This window comes from Xenopus laevis, chromosome 9_10S, assembly GCF_017654675.1.
Source record: "Xenopus laevis strain J_2021 chromosome 9_10S, Xenopus_laevis_v10.1, whole genome shotgun sequence".
Lineage (NCBI taxonomy): Eukaryota > Metazoa > Chordata > Amphibia > Anura > Pipidae > Xenopus > Xenopus laevis.
Genome location: NC_054388.1, coordinates 25,601,411 through 25,627,928, shown reverse-complemented (window position 1 = coordinate 25,627,928; position 26,518 = coordinate 25,601,411). Strand labels below are relative to the sequence as shown.

Below are 26,518 nucleotides of genomic sequence, written 5' to 3'. Positions count from 1 at the left end.
TAAATTTAGTGTGAGTCCTTAAAACAGTGGCCTTCTGAAGATACAACTTTGTCAATATTCGCCTCCTGGGCCTGTTTCTTGCATTCACGGCATGCCATGTCAGATCTCAGACCACTTAATTCGGGAAACCTCTAAAGGTGGCCATAGACATGCAGGTTTACCTGCAATATCGGATGAACAAACGGACGTCCCCATCTCCCGATCTGCCACTAACCTTCAGTTTAAATAAAGTAGTAAAAAGAACAGATCAGACGATGTTCTGTCCTGACAGCAATCGTACGAAAGTTTATGTCCGATAAAAACTTGTGACAGTCTCCAACTAAAAATCGGCAGGTTGACAATACATGCAGAGATATTATTGGCAGCCGACATAAATTTTCTAACCTGTTCGATCGACTGAACGACTGATTGCCATGGCACGAAAAATGTCAGGGCACTCCACACACGTATGCCTATGGCCAGCTTAAGTCCCGTACAAGTAGCTTTGGTTGGCTTATTCCATTAAATAGACAAAACGTTTTTGTTTGTTTGGGTCTAGTTAAAATCCTTATTCCCTTTTACAGTTTTTTTTTCCCCAATGTTTATGCACATTTGGTAATAAACTTTCTCTTGCAGGGAAAATATTGGATGCAACTGGGAAGTACATGTTTATATTCATTGTTGCTGGTGTCGAAGTCGTATTATCTGCTTTGGTTCTCACTAGTGGAAACTTCTTCTGCATTAAGAAAACTGTAGAGAAACCGCATCATAAAGACAATGCAGAAATAGAAGAACTTAAACTTGATGGCACAGCTCCAGAAAATTCCAAAGTGGGTTCTGCAGAAGTGGAGCATTTCTTGAAGGATGAAAAGGAGCAGAATGGAGAAGTTGTGACTAGTCCTGAGACCAGTGTTTGAACACTCTGAGCTTTAGGATATTCTTGGGCTAGAAGGTTTAGGACTGTGCCAATCATCATGGACTGTTTAACTGGACCTGAACATTGACTTTTATTGTTGAAAGAAACACTGAGTTGCATAGTAACATTTGGGGGGGGGGTAAAACAGTTGGCATAGTCTATTAACCTATGACAGCCATTGAGCTGATTGCTGTCATTTTATCTGCACTAGATTGATATAAAATGGTGACTGGCTGCTATTTGATTTGCATATTTTAGTACATAATCCAGTAAGAATCAAAGGTCAGACGAAGCAAGTTGGCTGTATTTAGTGATGCTTCTCTGTAAATCTGGGGAGGGGGGTGTAAACCATTTTAGCTTTTATTTTTGGAGAGAACTCAAGTACAACCAACTCTGCATGAAACGAACAGGACTTATACATCCATTTCAGAGAGGACTAAAGATTAGCTAAAAAGTTTGAGCTAAACCTAATGCACGGTGTTTTCATTAACGCAATCCTAACTGTTACATGTGTATGTGTGGGGTCCCCCCTAGTCAGTGTGTTATTTATGGAGATTGTTAATTATGATTTAAGGGTTTTATTTGGCATTGAACTGAAAAGTTGTTAAATGAGATAAATCTTGTTTTTTTTCAATATTCAAATTTGTGTTGTAGGTGATCTTCTTGCTCAGATTTTTCCCATTTAGGTGATGGAGGGGAGAAATATACAGTATGATTAGGCTAAAAGCTCAGGACAGGGCACCCTCTGTGTGTGGGGGGGGGGATTCAAGCAGCATATTTTGGGTTTCAGGCATGAAACATCTTTGGCCATTTTGGAGAGCGGTGACAATGCACAAGTGGGAGCAAAGTTGGGTGGTGGTGTGCCGCCCCCAGCTAAAACTGCCTGGTAGATTCACTAATGGGCAAATTTTCATCAGCGAACGCTTAGCCACACTTCGCAAGGGGACTACCACTACACTAATTCAATAAAAATGCAAAATTGTGTCCTGGGTGCCGAACACTGGCAACTTTTCGCTAGCGTTACTTCAGCAGTGTGAGCGCTTCAAAGCGAAATTACACTAGAGATCGCTTCTATCTAGAGAAAATTCATTAGTCCTCTTAACCCTTGAAGTGCCCACTGGTCTGAGGTGACGAAGTTAACTCTGGCTAAAGAGGTAACGTTCAGTAAAATTCACACGAAAAGTCATCTTGCAATAGAGGGCAAACGATCACTAGTGACGGTCACTATCACTAGGTCACTATCACTAGCGAATTTTCGCTTACACCTATTGGTAAAATGGACGATGTTCCTGCAGAAGGGATTTCTGGCGAAATGTTGCCAGCCTTTGCCCACTTTGCCCTTAAGTAAATCTCCCCCGTAGTGTTGCTAAATATTGGCAATTTAATTGATTCCCTTTAAAAAATTTATAAATATAGGTGGGGGAATGACCATAAAACATACCTTTCAGCTATTTGTAATTTGTGGAACTATAGGATGTCCACATGTTGTTAAGGAGGAGGAATAGCTAACCAAGACCAATACTTTCTCAGTTTTATCTGGGCAACCCTGAGCTTTATCAGAGTTTGTTTCTTAATTCTTAGTATAGTACAAAAGTATCCTAGCAAGATACCTTGTTTTATTCAGTGGGAATAAATCTACCACTGGGCCCAAAAAGAATTCTGCTGTAGTCAGATTTTGGGAAATGTTAAATTATCTTCAATGTAGCAGACAATTTCCTTCCAGTAAGCCTGCACTAAGGTGGACAGGAGGTATATTTAATAAGGTAACTTACTGAAGCTGCTATCCATCAGATGTTTGGGGTTATTCTTAATATGTTCTTGTCCTTCAGTTTCTCAAGAAACATAGTGATACCATGCGAAGAAAAAACAAAAAACAGGATGTTTATGTCTTTGGGGGAAAAACCCCTAAAAGATCTGTATTATAATTCCATATGAAAAATGGCAATTAACTACAGTAGGACACCCATTTTAAATTTTTCAGGGAAATCGGGGAAATTTGTTAGAGCGACTTTTTCTTCAACTACTAAAAGGATATAAGCACAGGAGTCTGTTTTACTTCAAGATACATTTACTGTTGTGTGTTAATAACAAGAGTGAAGCATTAATGTTTTACGAGAGGCATGTGCAAGACCTGACCGTCACATACAGGACCTAAAGCCATAAGTGATTTGTACGGGACCAGGGCTGGATTTACATAGAGGGTGCCCCTAGGCCTGCTATTGTTCGTCACCCCCATCGCCTCCCTTTTATTTGCTCAAATTTTCATCATTGGGACTGGAGCTATGGGGATTGGTGCACAGGAAACCGTATCTCCTGCGCATCCCCAGTGTTTCTGAACAAATGTGGGTGTGGTTGGGCAGCATGCCAAAATGTATGTCAGGTTAATATTTTAAACCTCTCTATTTCACAAATTATAACATTCACAGAGGACAAAGCAATTTTTGGGAACATCGGGACAACATTTTTATGTAAAAGCCAGGGAAAAATTACTTAAAATCAGGGAAATGTACCCATTAAAAAGCATTTTAAATTGGTGGGGACCACAAATAAAACATGTAAAATGTGGGAAAACTTAAAATCAAAGTTTAACTGTATAGTTCCCTTATACCCCAATATCTGGGGTGACAAAATTACACCTGGATCAGACTTTCTCCTCACAGTGTTCCACTAATGGCCCTTTAGTAAGGGGGATCTGGTAGTGCTGCAGTACATCACCCCAGAAAACCAAGCTGAGCAGAAGATTGGTGCTGCTATTAGTAGAATGATTGAAGTTTGCCCCTAGCACAGTTACCATTCAGCAATATTACAAAAACACACTCAAAATGAAAGGGGCTTCTGGCAGACCATTTAAAGTCCAGTATTATAAAAGCTTTAAAGATGCAATTGTCTAAACATAATTGGAAATTCTACTTATATAGAATATATGCTGTTATTGGACAGCACTTGTAGAAAGCCACCTTTAAACTACTTTTATTACAAACTGGGACACGTAGTGGATCACACTGCAGCCTTTCAGGCCAACAGAGGCATTTATGAAGGTACATTAGGTCAACAAGAAGTTGAAACATACATAGTTATTTATCTTGTGGTCAAAAAATATAAAAGTATATTTAATAAGGTAACTTACTGAAGCTGCTATCCATCAGAAGTTTGGGGTTATTCTTAATATGTTCTTGTGACCCTACACACCACGAGGAAGTCTTCAAGAATGTCCTTCAGTTTCTGAAGAAACATAGTGATACCATGCGAAGAAAAAAACCAAAAACAGGATGTTTATGTCTGTGGGGGAAAAACCCCTAAAAGATCTGTATTATAATTCCATATGAAAAATGGCAATTAACTACAGTAGGACACCCATTTTAAATTTTTCAGGGAAATCGGGGAAATTTGTTAGAGCGACTTTTTCTTCAACTACTAAAAGGATATAAGCACAGGAGTCTGTTTTACTTCAAGATACATTTACTGTTGTGTGTTAATAACAAGAGTGAAGCATTAATGTTTTACGAGAGGCATGTGCAAGACCTGACCGTCACATACAGGACCTAAAGCCATAAGTGATTTGTGCGGGACCAGGGCTGGATTTACATAGAGGGTGCCCCTAGGCCTGCTATTGTTCGTCACCCCCATCGCCTCCCTTTTATTTGCTCAAATTTTCATCATTGGGACTGGAGCTATGGGGATTGGTGCACAGGAAACCGTATCTCCTGCGCATCCCCAGTGTTTCTGAACAAATGTGGGTGTGGTTAGGCAGCATGCCGCCCCCTAAAATCTTGCCGCCCTAGGCCTGGGCCTTGGTGGCCTCTTCACAAATCCAGGCCTGTGTAGGACTGTATGAGGGGCAGACTAATTGGAATTGACCATGCCAAAATATATGTCAGGTTAGTATTTTAAACCTCTCTATTTCACAAATTATAACATTCACAGAGGACAAAGCAATTTTTGTGCAAAGCTACCGAAGTGCAATGTTAGCCTATGGGGACCTTCCAGAGCACTTTTCTAAGTTTTTTTTGGTCGAATAGAAATCCTTCGATCGATCGCTAAAAAATTTCGAATGATTTAATTGTTCGATCAAATGATTTTTATTCGACCGCAGAATTGCCAAAATTGTTGAAAAAACTTTGAATTCGATATTAGAATTCAAAGTTTTTTAATTCGATGGTCGAATTTCGAAGTTTTTTGTACTTCGAAATCCGACCCTTGATAAATCTGCCCCAGAGTGTGTGTGGTGTAGGCAACACTTGTTGTGCTTTAGATTAATATAGGAAATTATACTATGTACTGTATTTTCTGTATATATAACTACACCTTATTCTATAAACCCAGTTTAGGCAGTCACAGATTGATACAGTACCAAATTAAGTTGAAGAAATTTTACTTGGTGTTAAGCAACCCTCCAGAACCTCCTCTGGGAAAACTGTACATTCAATGGTCCAGAGGTGTTCCTGCCCTTATTCCTGAAAAAATAAAGTACTTACCTTGTTAAAAATAAATGATCAGATCTTATTTAACAACAACCCCGGGGTAAATTACATACCAGTATGTCCCAAATGCAAGCTCTCCCTCCCCTGCCACCTTTATACAGCTAGTTTGGCAATGCCCTCACATACAACAGTTGTGGACCCAGGTAACAGTCATTTGTCAACCCCTGTCTCAAATTATCTTCATAGACCCTCTCATTCTCTACTAACAGACCCATGCATTTCCTACTCCCCACCCCTTTCTACCCCCGTCCACCCCCCCCTTGCTAAGGCAAGAGGGGAAACAATGTTACCCAATAAATTCACACATAGACAGGATTGGGGTGTTATTCTGTTTATTATGTTAATTATTTGCCAGTCAATATACATAATAACATTTTAATTTTTTTCAATTGAAGATAATAGAATTAGGAAATTAGAACAATAAGGCAAAATGTTGGTAGCCAAAGGTTGCTGGGCTATAATATGAAATATAAATACATTTAATGGAAATACTGGTAAATACAACTAAAGTACAATTAATCAAACACATTCATTTTACTTTATTGATCATTTATCCAACAGCTGTGCTACTACTGTGCATGTCATTTTATTTGTTAATGGAAAAGGCCACATTTTAAATTACCATGTTAAAGGAACAGTTCAGTGTGAAAATAAAAACTGTGTAAATAGACAGGCTGTGCAAAATAAAAAATGTTTCTAATATAGTTAGTTAGCCAAAAATCTATAAAGACTGGAGTGACTGGATGTCTAACACTACTTCCTGCTTTTCAGCTCTATAATTCTGAGTTAGTCAACGACAGGAAGGGGGGCCACATGGTACATATCTGTTCAGTGAGTTTGCAATTGAGCATTCAGCTCAGATTCAAAAGCAACAGATATGACCCATGTGGCCCCCATCAAGTCTCCGATTGGTTACTGCCTGATAACCAGGGTAACCAGTCAGTGTAAACCAAGAGAGCTGAAAAACAGGAAGTAGTGTTCTGGCTAAAACTTTAATTAAAAGTACTTAGGATCCATTTTATGTCATTTTGGACTGTGATGTGAGATTTTTTATAAACTAAACTGCTGAGACTTTTGCAGTTTGATATCCATGTTGCTGGTTACTTTACAATGAAACAAAAATATATGTAATGTGTGTGTGTATAGATTTACTTTCTGTGCTTTGCCTTACTAACTTTATTTGGTTTTTAGGTATTAGTACAATAATACCAAGTTCAAGAAGCTACCAAGCTTCAAGGTCGGGTGGTAGTTTTGAATTTTACCATTATTTGGTTTACATTTATTAGCATTTTACTTCTGTATTTTTATGTTAAATGTTTGTTATGAAGATATTATTCTATAGGTATAGATATTATAAGACCTTGACTTGTTATGGACCTAATTATTTCCCTTTGCTTGACACTTTTCAATAATTTTCTCTCTATGGTATTAACATATCATTTCCCTGAGTTACAATGCTTAATGTAATTACCTGGAATGTGAATGGGCTTAATTCATTTATTAAGAGGAAAAGGATTTTAGCAGAGTTGAAAAGACTAAAATCAGATGTGGTCATGCTCCAGGAGACTCATCTTTCTGAAGGCGAATCTGAAAAACTGAAAAAGGAATGGGCTGGAAATATAGTTTATTCTCCTGTAAAGAAAAAGAAAGGCGGAGTAGCTTTTTCCATTTCATAAGTGGGTTCTCTTTATGCTGCTAATTCAGGTAAAGAGGAATTTTACGCTCAGATAACTCAGAAAATTGTATCCTATCCACAAAACAAGTTGATAATTGGAGGGGATTTTAATGAATCTTATTTATGGCCTTTAGACAAAAGCTGTCCAGCCCGAAAGCAACCTCTTAGGAAATCAGACTAAGTTAGTAGATATTTGGAGAATGTTACACCAATCAGAGAGGGATTTAATTTCTTTTCTCATCCTCATGGGATTGGGACTCAAATTGATTATTTATTTTCATCTATTGATATCCTAAATGAGACTAGATCAGCAATTATTGGGAATATTAACTTGTCAGATAATGCCCCAGTCCTGATTGAAATGGAATTGGGCCCTTTACCAAAATCATATATACCATGGTATTATCCTATTTATTTCAAAGATAATCCAGAATTTAAAAGCATGCTAAAAGACAGATGGAATATTTTCCTAAAGGAGAATGTTGAACATCAGGATAAACTCCCATTGTTCTGGGACTCGTGGAAAGCGGTTATTCGTGGAGAAATTACATCTTATAAGATTCATTTTATGAGGAAAATAAATAAAGAATTAGCGAGACATATAAAGAATCTTTAGATAATCTAAAACATTGGACTAATTTGAGGGATCAAATCTCAATGGTATATTATAAGGCTAAATGTAATAATTTACATAATAAATCAAGATTTTTATCTAACTTAGTAATAGACCACATAAACCAATACTTCTTAGAAATAGTTTAAACCAACTAACTTACCTAAAGATATAGTAAATATTTTTAAAAAATATTTTGAATCTGTTTATTCTCCTTCACATACAAATATTGCTGAAAGTTTGCAGTTTCTTTCAAAAATTAGCTTTCCAAAACTATCTGAGGAACAATTAGATTTACTTAATCAACCTATTAATATGCAGGAAGTGCTTTTCATTATTAATTCATTTAATGATTTTAAAGCAGGTGGTCCAGATGGATTAACATCTCCAATTTATGAGTTATTAAAACTGGAAATAGCCCCTTTCTTAACAAACCTTTACAATTAAATTTATTGTAATAATATCTGATAGATTATCATAGGTATTACCTAGTATTATTTCTCCCCAACGAAATGGCTTTGTGAAGAATAGAACGGGTGTTAAAAACATACGTACTTTGTTGAATGTCATTTATAAAGCCAAGAAATCTATGACTCCGTGTTCAGTATGAAGTTTAGATGCTGAAGAAGCTTTCAATAATGTTTCATGGAAATATCTTACTGAATGTTGTGACCGATTTGGAATTAGAGGGAAATGTATTACTTTACTTAACTCTGTTTATTCAACTCCTAAAGTTTTCAGAAACTTTTGGTCTTTTTAGAGGTCTCGTCAAGGCTGTCCCCTCTTTTGTTTAATATCTCTATGGAACCTCTGATCAGATTTTTAGACTCTTCTAATCTTTTTCAATGTTGATGGTAAGCACATTACATCATTAGCATATGCGAAAGATCTCCTTTTGGTTGTTAGTAATACTATGTTTTTTTTTTCTTATTATGATTTTTATTACAGCGTACAATAAGACAGTAAAGCACGATGGTACACATCAACAAGGCAAAGTCTCATGGCAGACATGTTTCATGGAACAATTTCTGGATTTCCAACTGTGGTAAACTCAAAAGAATCTAGTGACAGTCGTTCCAAAATAGGCATCTTAGGCAAGTTATTTTCTGTGCAACGTGTCTGTCTTACAACAAATCGGGGGGAGGGAGAGGGGGAACAGAACAACTAAGAGAGAAGAAAGGAAAAAAAAAAAAGGGGGGGGGAGGGGAAAGAGGGACCCAGTGATAGGCTTGGATAGGAAGGAGTGGGAGTAAATGTAGGAAAGGCCATGAAGGAGGAAGAATGAAAGAGGAAGAGTGCATGTCCTGGGATTTAGATGAGGATATTCAATTCTGAGTGGCTAGCACTCTAACGTAGGGAACCAGAATCTGTATTCATCAGAGTCTTTGAAGGAAGCCCAGTGCACCCATCTGTTAATGAATTTCGTCATCTGATCCGGGGCAGGGTTGGAAAGTTCCTCAAACCTGTAAATCTCGTTCACTTTGGACAGCCAATCTTGGATCTTCGGAGGTTGAGTCTGTTTCCAGTTTGTCAGGATCAACATTTTGGCAGAGTTCAAGAGGTGTGGTTCTATAGTCGATACGAATTGTGATATCGGTTTGTCTAAATGAAATAGCAGCACATAGGCCGGGTCGTCTGGTATAGGAGACTTGGTGATCTGTTCTGACAGGCTCCTGACTTGTTGCCAGAAAGGCTTTATCTTGGGGCAGTCCCAAAAAATATGTCGTAAAGTTCCTGTGGATTGCTGGCATCTCCAGCATTTGTCTGAAGTGGCTGGCCATATTTTGTGGAGTCTGGACGGGGTGAGATACCACCTCGAAAGTAGCTTATAGTTGGTCTCTTTCATTCTGCAGCATCTTGAGCTGTGCATTAGCAGTCGGGTTACTGTATTCCATTGTGACTCTTCTAAGTCTATTTCTAGGTCTCTACCCCATTTCAGCAAATTTGCCGGCAGTGATGTCTGAGGCAGATCTTGTAACATTTTGTATAAGGCTGACATCGTTTTCATTGGAGGGTGTACTGTTGAGCACATATGTTCGAATGGTAATAATTCCCGGTTGAGTACTCTGTCGCCTCCCAAGCTGCCGTGGTAGTGTCGAATTTGGGAGAGTGCATACAAATTGGCCGTGGACAGTGGGTGCGTTTGCGAGAGCTTATCGATCGGGATAAGTTGTCCCTTTTCCATAAAATGCACTAATTGCAAGTTGTCGTGGATGAGCCATTTTTGGAACCTTGAGGCACCTTGTCCCGGTGGGAAGGCAGGGTTGTTTATAATCGGAAGGAGAGGGGAAGGATGTTTATGAAGTTCCCCTTTAGATCTGATTTTGTCCCATATATCCATTGTGGTGGCTAAGGCCGGGTGGTCCCTGTATCTGATACGTCTATGGATTAAGTCTATCCAGGGGAGGTGCAGTAAGTAGGTGAAAGTCGCTTGTTGTTCCATTTGGATCCACTTTTTGGAGTCAGCGTGATGGGACCAGTCTACGATTCTGTTTAATATGGCGGCGTGATAGTACTTTTCAAGATGTGGTAATGCCAGTCCTCCCTTATCTCTGTGTCTCGTGAGTGTGGCAAAGCTTATCCTGGGGTGTTTTTCAGCCCAAATAAATTTCCGGATAAGAGCATTGAGGCTCACAAATAATTTCTTGGGTATATGCAGTGGGATTGTTTGAAATAGATATAGTAGCTTCGGTAGTGTATTCATCTTTATCACATTGATCCGTCCTAGCCAGGAAATTGGTTTCACAGTCCATCTATTCAGGTCCGCCGTTATCTGTCTCAGCATCTTCGAGAAATTAATATGGGTCCATTCATTGTAATCTTTTGTGATCATCACTCCCAGATACGTTATAGTAGTCTGCCTCCAGTTGTAGTGGTAGGTCCTGGACAGCTGGTCTATCCGGTCTTCCGGTATAGACAAATTAAGAGCGAAGGATTTGGTCGGGTTAATCCTAAAGTTGCTCAGTGCGCCATAAGTGTTAAGCTCAAGTTCTAAGTGTTTTAGGGAATTTTCAGGTTCCGTTATAAAAAAGATGAGGTCATCAGCGTAAGCCGCTAGTTTATGATCTACGTTTCCTATCACGGATCCTGTAATATTCGGATTCTGTCTGATCCTGGCGAGGAACGGCTCTAGAGTCAAGATGAACAGCGTCGGGGAGAGAGGGCAGCCCTGTCGGGTACCGTTAGAAATATCGAAAGGCTTCGAAATGATTTGATTGATTTTTAGTCTTGCTGTTGGAGAGGCATATAGAGATTCAATACAGCTTAGGAATTTAGGACCTATCCCATAGTGTCGAAGGCATTCGAACATAAAGGGCCAGCTCACCCTATCAAATGCTTTCTCCGCGTCCGTAGACAGGAGGAGGCTGTGTATTTTGTTCTGTTTATTGTAGAACATCAGATTGATAAGTCTGTTCAAATTGTCTCTGGCTTCCCTTCCTGGTACGAACCCGACTTGATCTGCGTCTACCAGGTTATGGAGATACTTTTGCAGTCGACTCGCGAGAATTTTTGCCAGTAGTTTGACGTCCCCATTAATCAGAGAAATTGGGCGGTAGTTGCCTGGCTCCTGTGGGTCCTTCCCCGTCTTATGGATGACAGTAATATGGGCCTCCAATGATTGTTTACTAAAACCATGTCCTTGCATCAGATAGTTGAAAGCAAGTACCATAGGTGCCAGGAGTTGTTTCTGAAAGGCTTTGTAGTAGACTGTGGACAGGCCGTCTGGGCCCGGGCATTTCCCTGAAGGGGTGTCCTTTAAAGCCTGCGCTGCCTCTGCTAAAGTGATATCCTGCTCTAGCACCTCTGTTTCCGTAGGGTGTAGTGTCCGAAGAGGGGCACTGGATAGAAATGTTCGTATTTTGTCTGTCAGAGTGGCATTATCGCCTTGCGTGGCTTCCTTTCTGATATTATATAGTGATGAATAGAATTCGGTGAAAGTAGTCACTATTTGCTCTGAGGTATGCACGGTTGCCCCCTCTTTTGTCTTAATCGAGGGAATATAATTGCGGCGTTGCTTAATCTTTAGCAGGTTCGCAAGCATTCTGCCACATTTGTTGCCGTGCTCGTAATACTTGTGTTTCATGGACATTATGGCTCTTTGGGTGAACAAGTCTGACATTTGTTGCAGTTCAAGTCTTGCTTGTAGTAGATCAGGAGATGCTTGAATGACCTGTGATAACTTCTGGGTTCTTTCTAATTGTACTATTCTATTAAGCAACGTTGTCCTTTTATGTTCCCTTTCTTTCTTCTTGATAGAGCCCATTTTTATGAGCTGCCCCCTCAGTACACATTTGTGAGCTTCCCAGTTGTTTAGCGGGGATGTATCATCTGCACGGTTTTCAGTGAAATAGTTCTCTATTGTATGCGTTAAGGTCTCGACGTCGGTCGGGTGTGACAAAAGAGATTCGTTGAGGCGCCAAGTGGGGCTGGTCGCTTTTCTATTAGGGAGTCGAAGTCGTATAGAAATCAGAGAATGATCTGAGCAAGACCTTACGTGTATATCTGAATTGAGGACGTTAGACAGAATATGTTGTGGGATGAGGATATAATCGATCCGAGAGAATTGCTGATAACTGTGGGAATAGTAGGTGTAGTCCCGTTCTTTCGGGTGCTGTATCCGCCAGGCATCCATCAGCTGGAGGTCATGGATCAACTTCCTTCCTCTCGCAATGTGTCTATAGGGGATACTGGATCTGCCTCTGGAGCAGTCCAGCGTAGGGTCAAGAGGGAAGTTGAAATCTCCTCCAAGAATCAGGGTGCCTTCTGAGAAGTTGCGAAATGCGTCTGTTATTTGTCTCAGGGAGGTCATTTGGTCTGTGTTTGGGAGGTATATGCAAGCAAAGGTATATTTGTGGCCTTCAATGAGACCTTTTACGAATACCGATCTCCCTTCTGCATCCTCTTCGTGTGCAGTAACTTGGAAGTGGAAATTCTTAGAGAACAGGATGGCGACTCCTCTGGTTTTAGTCGGTTGAGGGAAGCTGAAATAAGCCTCTGGAAAGTGTCTGTTATTCCATGTCGGAACGGAGTTTGCTTTGAAATGAGTCTCTTGTACAAATGCAACATTTGCATGTGCTCTTTGCAGTTCGGCGGAAAGTTGAATCCGTTTGGCTGGAGAGTTAAGGCCATTTGTGTTTATGCTCACCAAGTTAAAAGTGTAGTCTTGATTTGGTATTTTGACAGTGGGCGTTGTCATCTTTTCGGTAGTTTTGTGTCTGCAGGTGGGATCCCAGTGGAGAAAAGATGAAGAAAGAGGGAAGGATAGAGTAAAGGATGCGTGGAAAGAAAGACAAAGGGAGGAAAAAGAGAAAAAAAAAAAAAGGGGGGGGGGGAAGTAAGGGGGTTAAAGTTGTGGGGGGTGGGTGAGGTTATGTGCCGCTACCCCAGGAGGCACTGTAGGCGCACCTAGTGTAGTGAATCACGGCTCTAATCTGGGGGGGGGTCCGGGGAAGTCGTCTCAGCCGTAAAGACCAAGTAAGGTAGGGACAGTAATGAAGGTTCTGAGAGCTCCGTCACAGACAAGGACCTCTCGCCTGGGAACATAGTGGGAGACTTACTCCTTTGCGTGGGAACTGTCTGAACCAATGCAACAATAGTAACGGGGAAATAACGTAGTACAATTCAATAACACACATTTATGCAATAATGTGAACCTCGTCGTATGTAGAGTAGTCCTGCAACATTTAATATACAAAAAACCAAGTGCAGAACTAGATCAGCACGTTGTCCTGCGGACCGATAAGGTTGAACATGAATAACAAATACAACTGAATAGCTGAGTAGCTTTGCCAGCCTGGGCACTTGGTAATCTAAAGATGTTCACAAAGATTCCCCCCTGTTATATGTTATTTTCTGATTGTAAATTCTTTTTTTTTTTTTCTTTTTTTTTTTGTCCCCTCTCCCACTTACTCTTGCATCCAGCATGAACTGCTACCTGGGTCAAAGGCATCCCGATGAGGGCATTAAACATTCCAAATATACATATAAACGAACACTGTAGTAGTGATTAGTATTTATGTCCTTGCGATTAAGTCCAGAATCCGAGAAGTGAAGCAGAGTGTTCTGATGTCTGACCTGATATAAGGGCAATCTTCTCTGTCTAACCGACAGGGTTAGCTAAAATGAACGTTTAGTAGGCCAGACGCGACCAGCCTGTCGCACAGCGGGGTTATCGTACAGGTGCAGGCAGCGTCTCTGTCTCAAAAATCGTGGGGAAACTACGAGCAAAGTTCACAACAAGTGTCGTCTCGAGGGGCTGCTAATCCTGGTATCGAGGGGGTGCGTGGGGAAGCCCGGCTGGGTTGCTACTTACAGTTCGTTGTAGGCGTTCGGGCCTCTCCTAGTCCGTAGCGTTCGGTTCGTCGCGCAACGGTGGGCGGAGGTCCCCATAGACAGGGCCGGCCTTAGGCCAATTGGACCAATTGGGCCCAATTGGGCCCCGCACCTCTGGGGGGCCCCGCACCACAGGGCAGCACAGATAATATTTCCCTCAGCACATGATGCTGCCTGGCCTGCCCCCAACTTTGAGAGTCCAGCCCATCCCCAAATCCATAGGTCTAGCCTGCCCCCAACTCTCATAGGCCCAGCTTTCCTCCAACCTTGATAGGCCCTGCCTGCCCCCAATCCAACCAAGCCTGCTCCCAAGCTGAATCGGCCCAGCCCCAAACTAATTGGCCCAGTCCACTCTCCTATTTCCTCCCTCTCTCTCTTACCCTGTGTGCCCCTATTATGTTACCTTGTCTGCCCCTTTCCTTTCTATTTTGTGCCTGTATGCCCTTATTTTCCTAAATACTTGGTGTGTCAGTAGCCAGCAACACTTTGTCTAGGGGCCCCGCCAACATGGTCCCAATTGGGCCCCACATTTGATAGGACCAGCCCTGCCCATAGAGGTAGGTCGTCCATCTGGAAAGGTCCGTCTTCGGAAGGGCCAGCCTCTCGCAAAGTTGCGGGACATCGTGCGGGTCTCTGACGATATGTACGCGGCCACCTGCGAATACATGCAAGGCAAAAGGGAAGGCCCATTTATACTTCACCTGCTTATCGTACAGCAAGGTAGTTAGGGGTTTGAGGAGCCGTCTCTGCAGGACAGTGGAGTAGGAGAGATCTTGGTAAAGTTCAATATCATCATCTTCTATCTTGAGGGTTTTGGCCTCTCTGGCCTTTCTTAGAATTCGCTCCTTCAGTGCGTAGTTATGGAGACAGCACAGCATGTCCTTCGGTTGGCCCTTTCTCGGTGCTCCGACTCGATGGATCCGTTCTATCAGAATCTCGGTGTCGGGATCTCTGTCTAGTAAGCGGTTAAAAAGTTGGGTCAGCAGCTGTTTGGCTTCGGGTGTCTGGACATCATCTGGTAGGCCCCGGATCCGCAAGTTGTTCCTCCGGCTGCGGTTTTCGGCGTCCTCCAGCAGCCTACGTAGTTCCAGCAATTGCTTGCCATGGTCGGAAACCTCCATTTCTTGGTGTGCCACCCGGTCCTTAAGAGTGCGATGGTCTTCCTCGATCACCTCTAATCGCTGCGTCAGGACGCCCAGTTCGGCCTTTATTTCAGCCGTCTCTTGTTTTTGTGTGGCTTTTATTTCCTCCAAGAGGCGACTTAAGTGACCTTTCTGTGGCAGTGCAGAGATAGCGTCCATCAATTCTGTTGGCAGTTGTGGAAAGGGCCGTTCTTGGCTCGGTGTTAGGGAGGGTCGGGCCCTTTGTTCCTTCGGCTGGTCGGCCATATTGGATTCTTCCCGCTCGTCCGGCGGAGTGCCTGTTTTAGCAAAGAAACTGTCAATTTCTTTATCTTTTCTGGATTGTGGGGTGCGCTGAGTCGCGTTCGTGGTGTTGGGGCGAGTTTGCCTCCTCATGATTCTTTTAAGTAGCAGAAATTCGAAAATTTAGTCCAGGCCTGGACGGAGCTCTCATGTAGTGCGTCTGTTCACTCTGGCATCAGGACACGCCCCCAGTAATACTATGTTATCACTTAAAATATCTTTAATTTTTTTGATTATTATATAACTTTTTCAGCTTATATTATTAACTCAAGTAAAACTGACATATTAAATATCTGTAATGCTATTCCACAACAATTACTGGTAGATCTTCAACTTAAACCACCCTCTGGTAAAATAAAATACCTTGGTATTCTAATCCCATCAGTCCTTTTTTAAATATACTCTTTAAATTATACTCCTTTAATCCAGAATATGAATGCCCTTTGCTAGGAATTGATTAATAGCCCACTTAATTTAAGAGTGGCATTATTTAAATTGTTAATTTTTCTGAAAATTGTTTATCCCATCCTTAATCTTCCTTTATTGTTGAAATATTCAGATGTGCAAAAATTAGACCACATTTTGAGCAATTTTCTTTGGCAGAACAAAAAACAAAAAAATCTTCTTAGTGAGATTGAGATAGTCTAAATGTGAAGAAGGACTTAATATTTCTAATTTTAGGAAATTTAATTTAGCATCAAATACTATGTTTCTATGTCACTGTTTCTATGTTCAATTTGTAGGACTAGGAGTTGAGTTTGGTCTAGGTAGATGGATATTTGGTCACCATCCTGTTCTAAACGAGATTGGTATAGCTGTTCATAATAGGTTCCAAATTTCGTACTAACCGCCTTGGGATCTTCTATTATGTCCCCTGCTATATTCCTAATTGCTAAAATAATAGGGGGAGCAGACTCCACCCTTGCTAAGTGGGCTAGCATTTTCCCTGTTTTAGCCCCTTGTTCAAACACATTGTTACATAGATAGTTACATAGTTAAATTGGGTTGAAAAAAGACAAAGTCTATCAAGTTCAACCCCTCCAAATGAAAACCCAGCATCCATACACACACCCCTCCCTACTTTTACATAAATTCTATATACCCATACCTATACTAACTATAGAGCTTAGTATCACTGTATTTGAGAAACATATTGTTAACTGAATATTCTTTTATTGAGGCTTCCATCTCCTTGGTTTTCCCTACTACATCTATCCAAACAGGGTAAAGGTGCCAGCTCCTTGAACCAAGGTTCTGGAGCTGTTCGGTGAAACTCTTTACTCACCAAGATTTTTGGCATTTGTGGAGAATATGATTCTATACCAGCGGTGCTCCTCCCTTCATCCAAAATATGGTTTATATACAGGAGCACACTTAAGCCACTCGGTGGATTCTGCATTGCTTTTAACTCCATCCTCAGGCTGTAGAAGCGGGGTCTCCAGGCTACCTGGGATCCAATGGAATTGAAAGGAATGCAACGTTCACCTAGCAGCTTAATGGCGCTCATTAATATGCTGCCATATTCCCTTCTGTTTCCCTTCCTTCCACCACAATTCCAACAGCAGTGCCCCCTTACAAGATGGTTTCATACACAGAAGCACCCTTAAGCAACTCAGCAGACCCTGTATTGCTTTTCATTCCATCCCTCAAACTACAAAAGGCAGGATATGCAGGCTGCCTGGGATCCAATGTAATGAAGAGGAATGCAGCCTTCACTTAGAAGCTTAATGGAGCCCATGTGTATGCTGCCAAATTTCTTTCTGTGTCCCTCACCCTTCTTCCCTTCTTTAACTATGGAGCTTTGATCCTGGGAGCAAAACCGATCACCGTTAAGGGGTCAGGAAGGAATTTTTCTCTCTAGTGAAGCAGATTAGACCAAGCTTCACAAAGGTTTTGCCTTCCTCAGGATCGAAAAGCCCAATTTATTCCATCAATAAAGCTGAGACTTACACAGATTAACCACAAAGAAGCCGTGTGTGTGTTTATTCTGGGTATTGGGGGGCTGGGAATAAAGGTTTGTTGTTCCTTAAAAAAGCCAAGGTAACATATACAGGGAGAGGCAGATGGGAGAGTGTATCAAATAGCCCCAATATCAATCAGTTTAAAAGCTGCTGTGTTGTTGCTAGGGTCGCATTTGCCTTAGAAACCAATCAGTGACAGAGAGAGAGGTGAAAACAACCTATTGCCTATTGAAAAGGGGTAGTTGGAATATAAAATTTGGTGGCCTGGGGTATAATAGCATGTAATCATAAGGAGAATGCAGAAGAGAGCAGAAGTCTAAAGGATTTGGTGTCATTTACCCTGTGTGGGTAAAGGGGCGGGTGGGCGGGCTCCCTGTGTGGGTAAAGCGGCGGGTGGGCGAGCTCCCTGTGTGGGTAAAGCGGCGGGTGGGCGGGCTCCCTGTGTGGGTAAAGGGGCGGGTGGGCGGGCTCCCCTGTGTGGGTAAACAGGCAGGCGGGTTCCCTGTAAAGGGGAGGGCAGGATTGATTGCTACAAGTCTGTAGGATATAACAAGCCCCAGGGCAAACTGTGCCAAATGAAGAGTTTGCAAGTGTTGTAACTAGTTTTCTGATAAACTGAGGGAAATAGAGGGAAATCAATGTTAGCAAAGCCACTGCCAAGGGATATGGCTTTCCTCTGTCTCCTGCACAAACTGTTGGAAAACCTAGGGAGCCCTCTAGCCATCAACGGATCTCCACTGTCCTGAACAAGTGATTTATCTCTAAAAATCAGCAACACATTGCACCTAATATGAGAGCTATGGTATAGAGAGCGCCAGAGCTGAATGAAAGCTGTGAATTTGTGGAATTCTCTCCTTGAATCACTTATACAGGCTGATACATTAGATAGCTTTAAGAAGGGGTTGAATAGTGTTTAGCAAGTGAGGGAATACAGGGTTATGGAAGATAGCTCATAGCCCAAGTTGATCCAGGGACAAGTCAGATGTCAACTTGTTTTTTCCCCTCTGAGGCAAATTGGAGAGGTTTCAAATGGCAGGTTATATATTGACTTAAAAGGTTGAACTTGATGGACTTGTGTCTCTTTTCAATCTATGTTACTATGTTACATAAAACACATTTGCTATAGTAAGTACATATCTAACATATGACTTATGCTTCAAATGGCAGGTTATATATTGACTTCAAATGGCAGGTTATATATTGACTTAAAAGGTTGAACTTCATGGACTTGTGTCTCTTTTCAATCTATGTTACTATGTTAAATAAAACACATTTGCTATAGTAAGTACATATCTAACATATGACTTATGGTACATATACTGCAATAACATAAGTTGAACTTGATGGACTTGTGTCTCTTTTCAATCTATGTTACTATGTTACATAAAAAACATTTGCTCTAGTAAGTGCATGTCTAACATATGACTCATGCTTCAAATGGCAGGTTATATATTGACTTAAAAGGTTGAACTTCATGGACTTGTGTCTCTTTTCAATCTATGTTACTATGTTACATAAAACACATTTGCTATAGTAAGTACATATCTAACATATGACTTATGGTACATATACTGCAATAACGAATGCAGCCATTGAGGGAAGCTTAAACTGCCTTTTCCATTTAGTACCATGGACAGCACTCTGCGGCTGCAGCTCCTATTGATTGACACACTGGTTGGTGGCACCAAGCTGTCACAACAAAGAGACAGTTCTGTACAAATACAGATAACATTTTTATGAAATTATTCCTATTAGATATCCTTGTACCACTGATATAGGCTGGCTCTGTGGTCGGGCATGTATACGTACAGGTTTACATGTGGCATATGAGGGCCCCAAAAGGAAGACACCCCATTTGAGCTATCAGTTCTGTCATTCCTGCAAAATGAACACAGATTTTTTTTAAGGGGCAAATGTCAAAAATGTTATTTTAACCCCAAAACAGATATTTTTAGAAAGTACACATTCCCCCAAATACAAATTAGGTATGCTTGTCTTTCTACTACAAAGCACCAAGCCGCAAACCTTTCCTAAATTTTTCGATTTGGTTACTTTACCAAAAATCACCTCAAAGCTTCCACCTTGAAGTATTTTATCTCCCAAATACTATGAGTTACCAAGAAAAAAAGAAAAAAAAACCTAAACACTAATGCTGAGAGCTCATTTCCCCTGGACCCTCCGCCAACATTGTGGGCCTCCCCTTCAACTCCCTCTGTTGCGAAAAGGTTAGTGCACAAGAGGGGGAGGGCAGCAGCAAGCTTCCTCAGGCAGCAGAGGGGCCACAATCTCCCCTCATTAGCAAGAGAAAGAATTTGGATCTGAAAGGACAATGTAGAGCCAAGCGTTGGAAAATCAGTAATAATGTTCCCCCAGTTCTGACACTGCCTGCCAAATAAATGGATATCTGGCTGCTGTCTATCTGCTGTATAGTATAATAAAAAAACTTCTAAACCATTATCTATGAAGCTCTTCTACAGCCCACTACCAGAAATTGCCTTATTAGGCAATGCTGACTAAGCCTAAGCTTGTTCTGTATCGACCAAAGTCATAATACATACCATGAGAGTGTCCCAGGGAAATGTCTTGTCTTCCTCTGTCTTCTGATCTCAATTCTATACCGTCTCTGCAGTGTGAAACACTTTTTTCGTTTAATGGACAACCTAACCTAACAAGGTGTGGAAAACTCACAAAGCCACTATTAGAGTGTTATCACAAAACGGGTGTGATATCAAAACAATACTACACTATATTTTTTATTTTTCTTTACCTTTCTCTCTACCCCCCGATTTTTTTGGAGCGCTGGTTCATATTGTTGGACTCTCAAATCCCCCTGACAAATGAGGATAAAACACACCAACCCAAACACACCAGTGATACCCTTGTAAAATAATACAGATTTTTATCCCTATATTAATGCAGAGGTCTGACCTAAATCAGAAAGAGAAAAAGTACCCCGCTTAATCGCACAAATAACAGCAGTCACAGATTAGGCTAATCTGTAGCCTTGTTCAATTACCTTATAAATAAAGATTTAAATTATAAAGTGCAGTGCTATAATTGCATTTAATTCATTTAAAAAAACAATTACTAAAGTTGATTCTTAATAAATTAATAAAATGCAGTGCAATATAATTCATTCAGTGATTCGATTTTAAAAGGCAAAATTTGATGCCCAAGCTTGAACCAATTATAAACCACCAGATTCCCTTAGCTGGGATATAAACCACTAAAATATTGTAAATAGCAACGTTGCTTGAAAATTGGATACTTCTATTCCCCCATCAAATAAACTTGAGGAATTAATTCATTGGATTTAAAGTGCTTAGTAGTGCTGAATAAATAAGTATGGTATTTAAATTAATTAGAGTGACCGCAATTAATGGGATTAAATTATAATCAGTGCTCAAGTTCATGAGGAAAGAGAGAAACTGGAAGAAATAACTGAAATATCTCACTCTGGACTTGGTCCTGCCAACCAGAAGACTTCAGCAGACAAAATGTACTCTTCAACTGCCAGCCCAATACAGCAATCATGTATTTTGCCCAAGGGGTATGGAGAGCACTATCTTCCCTCTGGCTCCTGCTCCTTTATTATTTCCACATCCTCCCCTTCTACCCACTCATTCCCCCTTCTCCTACCTGCCCAAGGCCAGCCTTATGGTAAATAGCACTTTGTAAAGGGGTTACAAGCAGTGTACAAACAACAGTGGTTTCTTTATCCACCTGCTTGAAAGATGCCTATAAATATCGGTTTCACAGTCATTTGTGTTAAATGTTTACATTTTTATTGTTAAAAAATCCCTGGCAGGTACTCAGTTTAGGGTCAGTAGAATAACTGGAAATAATTGGTGCCACATCCAAATCACTTTGGGTTCTCAAAACTACAGTACATTAAAGGGTTGAACTGTTAGACACACACACATATCGTGATACTGTGCATGAGTTCCACTGAAACACCTACAACGCTACATTGAATTTTGCTACTTCAGGCCACCGGGTGCAACAAAGATATCTGGGTTGAGGCTGTTTCTGCCTGTCTGTCATCATCAGGGCATTTGGTCAGTGTCCCGAGGGGAGGTGAATTTCGCTGTCTGTAAAAATGTATTTCGTTGGCTGGCATGTCCGTCTAAGTCATAGTAGTAACGTGAAGTTTTCAATAAAAACCCTAATCCCCCAATCAGTCACATGGTTGTCTTCCACCAAATTGTTACAGTCCTGCTTAGGAGTAAATACTGGGATCCCCCAAGTCACATTTTTGCAGTGCTGAGGGTTTGTATTTTAGTGATTTTAAGCAGGTAGGCTAGCCACAAGGCAGACAATACAGATTAAATTCTCACTCACTGTATGTATAAATATTCTTCATTGCTGCGTTTGTTTGTTAATGTTGGTCTCTGTATGAACTGATTTTTGTTTTTCACCAATCACACGTTTCCCCTACGTTCTTCTACAAGTCATGGGAAGTTGGCTATACACACTATCCCATAGTAACAGCAACAATTCCGGAGACCATCTTGCTTTACTAAACACTATCCCATAGTAACAGCAAAAATCCCGGAGACCATCTTGCCTTACTATACACTATCCCACAGTACAGAAACAATTTGGGAGATTATATTGCCATACTATACACACTATCACACAGTTACAGCAACAATCTTTGAGACCATCTGCCCTTAATAAACACTATGCTAACAAAAAAGTAACAATCCTGGATATCAGTTTGTCTTACTACACACTATTCGATCTTGCCACTTTGCCTTACTAAACACTATCCCACAGTTACAGCAACAATTCCGGACAGCATCTTGCCTTACAAAACACTATCTCACAGTAACAGCAACATTCTCTGAGACCTTACTAAAAACTATCCCACAGTAACAATCCCAGAGACCATCTTGGTAGACCATATTTGGTAGTACTTCTTATTTTTTTTTTTTGAAAATATTTTATTTGATTTTCATGATAAACAAATAATAACAGTATGACAGCAAATTTTATGCAGATGAAAGACAAGTTATAATCGATACAATGGCATAAAATTATTAAAAACTAAATACCATTTAATGAGACTGACAACAACTAACTAAAATTAACTAAGCCAGTGGATGTAAACATCTTGAAAGAAATAAAGAAAAATGTCCAGTCATTGACTGGAATGTCTGAAAGCACATCTTATAAATTGAGAAACCGTCCTATTTGATCACCTATATTAGAATAACAAGGTTCAAAAAGGGAGACCAAATCAGTTTAAAAGAGTCAATGGAATTATTTCCTTTGGTTTTGGTTAATAAGGCTTCTTGCCAACTAAGCTGGTTCATAAAAGAAATAACGTCTGTTAACGAAGGGGGTTCTTTTAGTAACCAAGAATTAAATAAAGCTTTCTTGGAAGCTGCTAGAAAAAAAACTGTCAATAATTTATTTTCAGGGGAAATAAAATTTGTGTTGGGAACTGAAGGAAACACTACATTATCTAGATGCAAAAAAGCAAAGCATGGAGACAATTTAATCCTTATCTTCAATTGATAATTCAAAAACCCAAAAATTTCCCTCCAATATATATCAATCTTTGGGCAAGACCATAAATAATGAAAAAGTGACACATTAGTCTCATCACATTTAGGACAGTATGAAATAGGGCCATTAGAGGAAGTTTTTGAAAATAATTTTCCATAGCCTAGATGGATAACCTTAAAATGTTGTATCCTCCAATTTTCTTCTAAAATGAATTTATTGTAATCCCTAATAGATTTTACCAAGTCTGAGGGAGTTATTTGACAATGTAAAAACTCAGACCATTTAGTGGATGGTTTCAATAACGGGTGAGAATCTGAACTATAAACATTCCAAAATTGTTTAGAAAGAGAGCTAATAGAGACCAGACCAGGGAATTCCAAAAACTCTGCCAAATCGTCTGCAAGCTTGTGCTCAGCTAAAACCAGGTTTTTATTATTATGTAGCAGAGACATTGACATGCTAAATAATAGTATCTGTCAGAATCCTGAAGCTTGTATTGTTCTTTGAGTTTTGACCAAGTCATTAAGGCTTTCTTAAGCGGATCAAATATATCTTTTACCAAAACCAGTGAATTTCTCTTAATTGAAAATATAAAAGTATCAGATTTCTGATAATCTGAAGGTTTAAGTAAGAGTTTGGCTGGCATGTCCTTGGTTTCTGTATAGCTATAACCATGACAAGAGAATAAATGTTTCCACACATATATAGAGTCACGATAGATAGGATTCCTCTTAAAGTCGTAAGGGACATTACTCCATTTGCTATGCAAAACAGATAGTATATCAAAAAAGGGTTCTTGAAAGATCTCAATGTCGGGGTTTATAAATTTGTTGCCTCGAGAGATCCACTCAATAAGATATCTGGTGAGGGCTGATAGATTAAATGCTCTGAAATCAGGAAGGTTTAATCCTCCAAGTTTAACTGGAGCTCTCAATTTATAGAGGGCAATTTTTGCCTTTTTACCATTCCAAGTAAATTTAGTTAAGGCAGAGTCAAGTTTCTTGATATCGCAATGCTTTATAAGCAAAGGGAGATTAATCAATGGATATATTAGCTTGGGAAATATTAAGGATTTAAAAAAGAGCGATCGTCCCTTAATATTAAGGGGAGAATTGGCCCATTTTTCACACATGGAAGGCTGGCAGGCTGGGGTAATATTCAAAGAATATAAATTATTGAGATCTGAAGGAATTATTAATCCTAAATATTTAATTTGATTCTTTGGGTTTTTAAATTGGAATTTCTTAAGTAGTGAATTGGAAAACGAACCATATATATTGATTATTTCCGATTTCTCAGCGTTAATTTTGTAACCAGAAAAAGACTGAAAGTCTTGAAATAAATCAAAAACAACCTTTAGTGAAGACTCAGGATTTTTTATAATTAATAATAAATCATCAGCAAAGGCTAATACCTTAAGATGTCTATTATTAATAGTAATTCCTTTAATTAACTTGGATTGTTCAAGGAAACGAATTAAAGGTTCTAATGCAATATTAAATAAAAGTGGCGACAAAGGACAGCCCTGTCTCGTCCCTTTAAATATTTCAAAAGGTGACGACCTAGCTCCCCCCAAAAGTACTTGAGTTCTGGGATTTTTGTAAAGACATTTGATGTATTCGAAGAAGGGGCCCGTGATACCGAATTTTTTAAGGCAAAAAAATAGATGTTCCCAGGTAATATTATCAAATGCTTTTTCAGCATCAATACCAAGAATAGAGCTAGGAATTTTGTGTTTTTTGGCGTAATATAAAATATGAATCAGAGCTCTAATATTTTTAACTCCTGATCTATTCTTAATAAAACCATTTTGGGCCTCGGAGTTTATAGAGGGAAGAATTAAAGAAAGCCTATCAGCCTCCTCAAGCATTTGCAACATTGTATACAATAAAGGTGTAACAAAAGTATCAGTAAGGACAGCAATCACTAACAATGTTTAGTCTTAGTCAGCAGAGAGATAACTGCTTTTTTGTGACAAATTCCTGTCTAAAATTGAAACAATGTGACACAAAATAGAACTCAGCAAGCAGCTCTGACTAAGTTAGCTGATAACTCAGTGTCCCAGCAGGAAATCAGAGGCCACCATTTTGTTACAAATATGTTGCTTAGAACTTGCCACAACTGACTCAAAATGTAGTATATAACCAGTATGCAGCAGAGCCCCCGGTTAAGAGAACCGCAAGTTCACAGGTGAATCTCGAAAACAGCGTGGGCTTGACAAATGCAATGGCAGAATCTGAGGTAACTAAAGAGCTCAGCACATCAGGAACACCTCAGCAGTCATACGAAGCCAAACCACCAAAAACCTGCTTCCTCTCTGCTCCTCTGGCTCTCCTCACTCCGGGAACCAACACGAACAAATTTCAAATGAAGAGAACAGCTTCTATGTGCCGACTCTCGACCCTGGTAAGCAGGAGCTCTACCTCTGTGCTTCCATCACCTCAGGCGCGGAACAGGAAGTCCTTGGTAGTACTTCTGGTTTTATGCAACCAAAACTTGCTCCCAAGCCAGGAATTCAAAAATAAGCACCTGATCCAAGGCGACAGAGGGCAACATGTTGTTTACCAGCCACTGGTTGGGGATCACTGATTTAGATGCTTTTTTCAGCTGTTGTTAAAGGACCAGCAACATCAAAAAAAGTTTTTAAAAAATTTGTTAGTATACATCGGAAAAAAAAACCCAAGACAAACTAAACGTTAAAATCAGTCACGGGATGTGGGGTAGGGGCCACTGCGCAGCACTGCAAGGCCAGATTCCAGTGCACTTGAAGGCCCGGGTGATCACTAGCCCCTGATGCGCAGCTTCGCCTCGCTTCACAAGCTGTCAGTGGAATATGAGAGATAGCCAGGGAGAAGAAATCCAGCGCTCCCTGTCGCCTTTTCAGAAGAGGAGCAGAAACAGAGTTTCAGAAAGTTATTCGGAAAGTTATAAAGGCTGTGCAATTTTTAATGGGAACAGAAAAAAACTCGCAGCTCTATCCAAACAAGTAAAATTTATCTTGAATGGCATTTATAAGCCAAATAACCAAAAAAGCTCACCCGATGATAGGGTTGACTTGGATGCGATGCCCCAAGTCTGTCTTTTTAGGGTGTAGTGTAATAAACTGTAAAATCCAAACCATGTGATTCAGTCAATATGAAAATGCTCGCACTCACCAATGATGAGGAGTGGCCCGGGTGCAGCGCCCCAAACCCGTAGCTTGGGGTGAAATACAGAGAAGATGTGTAGAAAGGCACGCACACTCCTGTGACACACCTGGTTTGTAAAATTTAGATCTTTATTCCATGGGTAAAAACAAACGTCCTGATGCGTTTCGTATCCAAAGATACGTAGTCATAGGTACAAATTCAAAATGAACCTTTACTCTTTTTTAAACCTCAAAAGAGGAAATGACGTGAGAATGAATCTCATTAAAAACATTTAACCCTATGGTACATAAATTCAATGTCTATTATTCTAACACCATAATCATATAAAGTATAAAATATACATTACAAAAAAATGGACATTGTTACTATTGAAATACGTTTTGAACAAACAGGAAGTATGAATATAACTACGATATATAATAAATGATAAATATATTGATAAAACCATTGATATACGTTCATTAAAGTATGAG

General features: G+C 40.1%; 1 protein-coding gene across 6 annotated transcripts in view; it reads left to right on the top strand.

Moving 5' to 3' along the window:
* The window catches only part of slc16a3.S (solute carrier family 16 member 3 S homeolog), a 63,006-nt gene extending 61,469 nt beyond the window's left edge, over nt 1–1,537 (top strand). For 5 of the 6 annotated variants that reach the window (XM_018240525.2, XM_041577657.1, XM_018240524.2 and 2 more), the window contains one exon: nt 616–1,537. In XM_018240525.2, coding sequence (XP_018096014.1) covers nt 616–896 — 281 coding nt within the window. In that variant the 3' untranslated portion in view covers nt 897–1,537. The remainder of the gene's footprint in view (nt 1–615) is intronic. The other variant, NM_001087188.1, reaches the window with a different exon arrangement.
* The last annotated feature ends 24,981 nt before the right edge of the window (nt 1,538–26,518 follow it).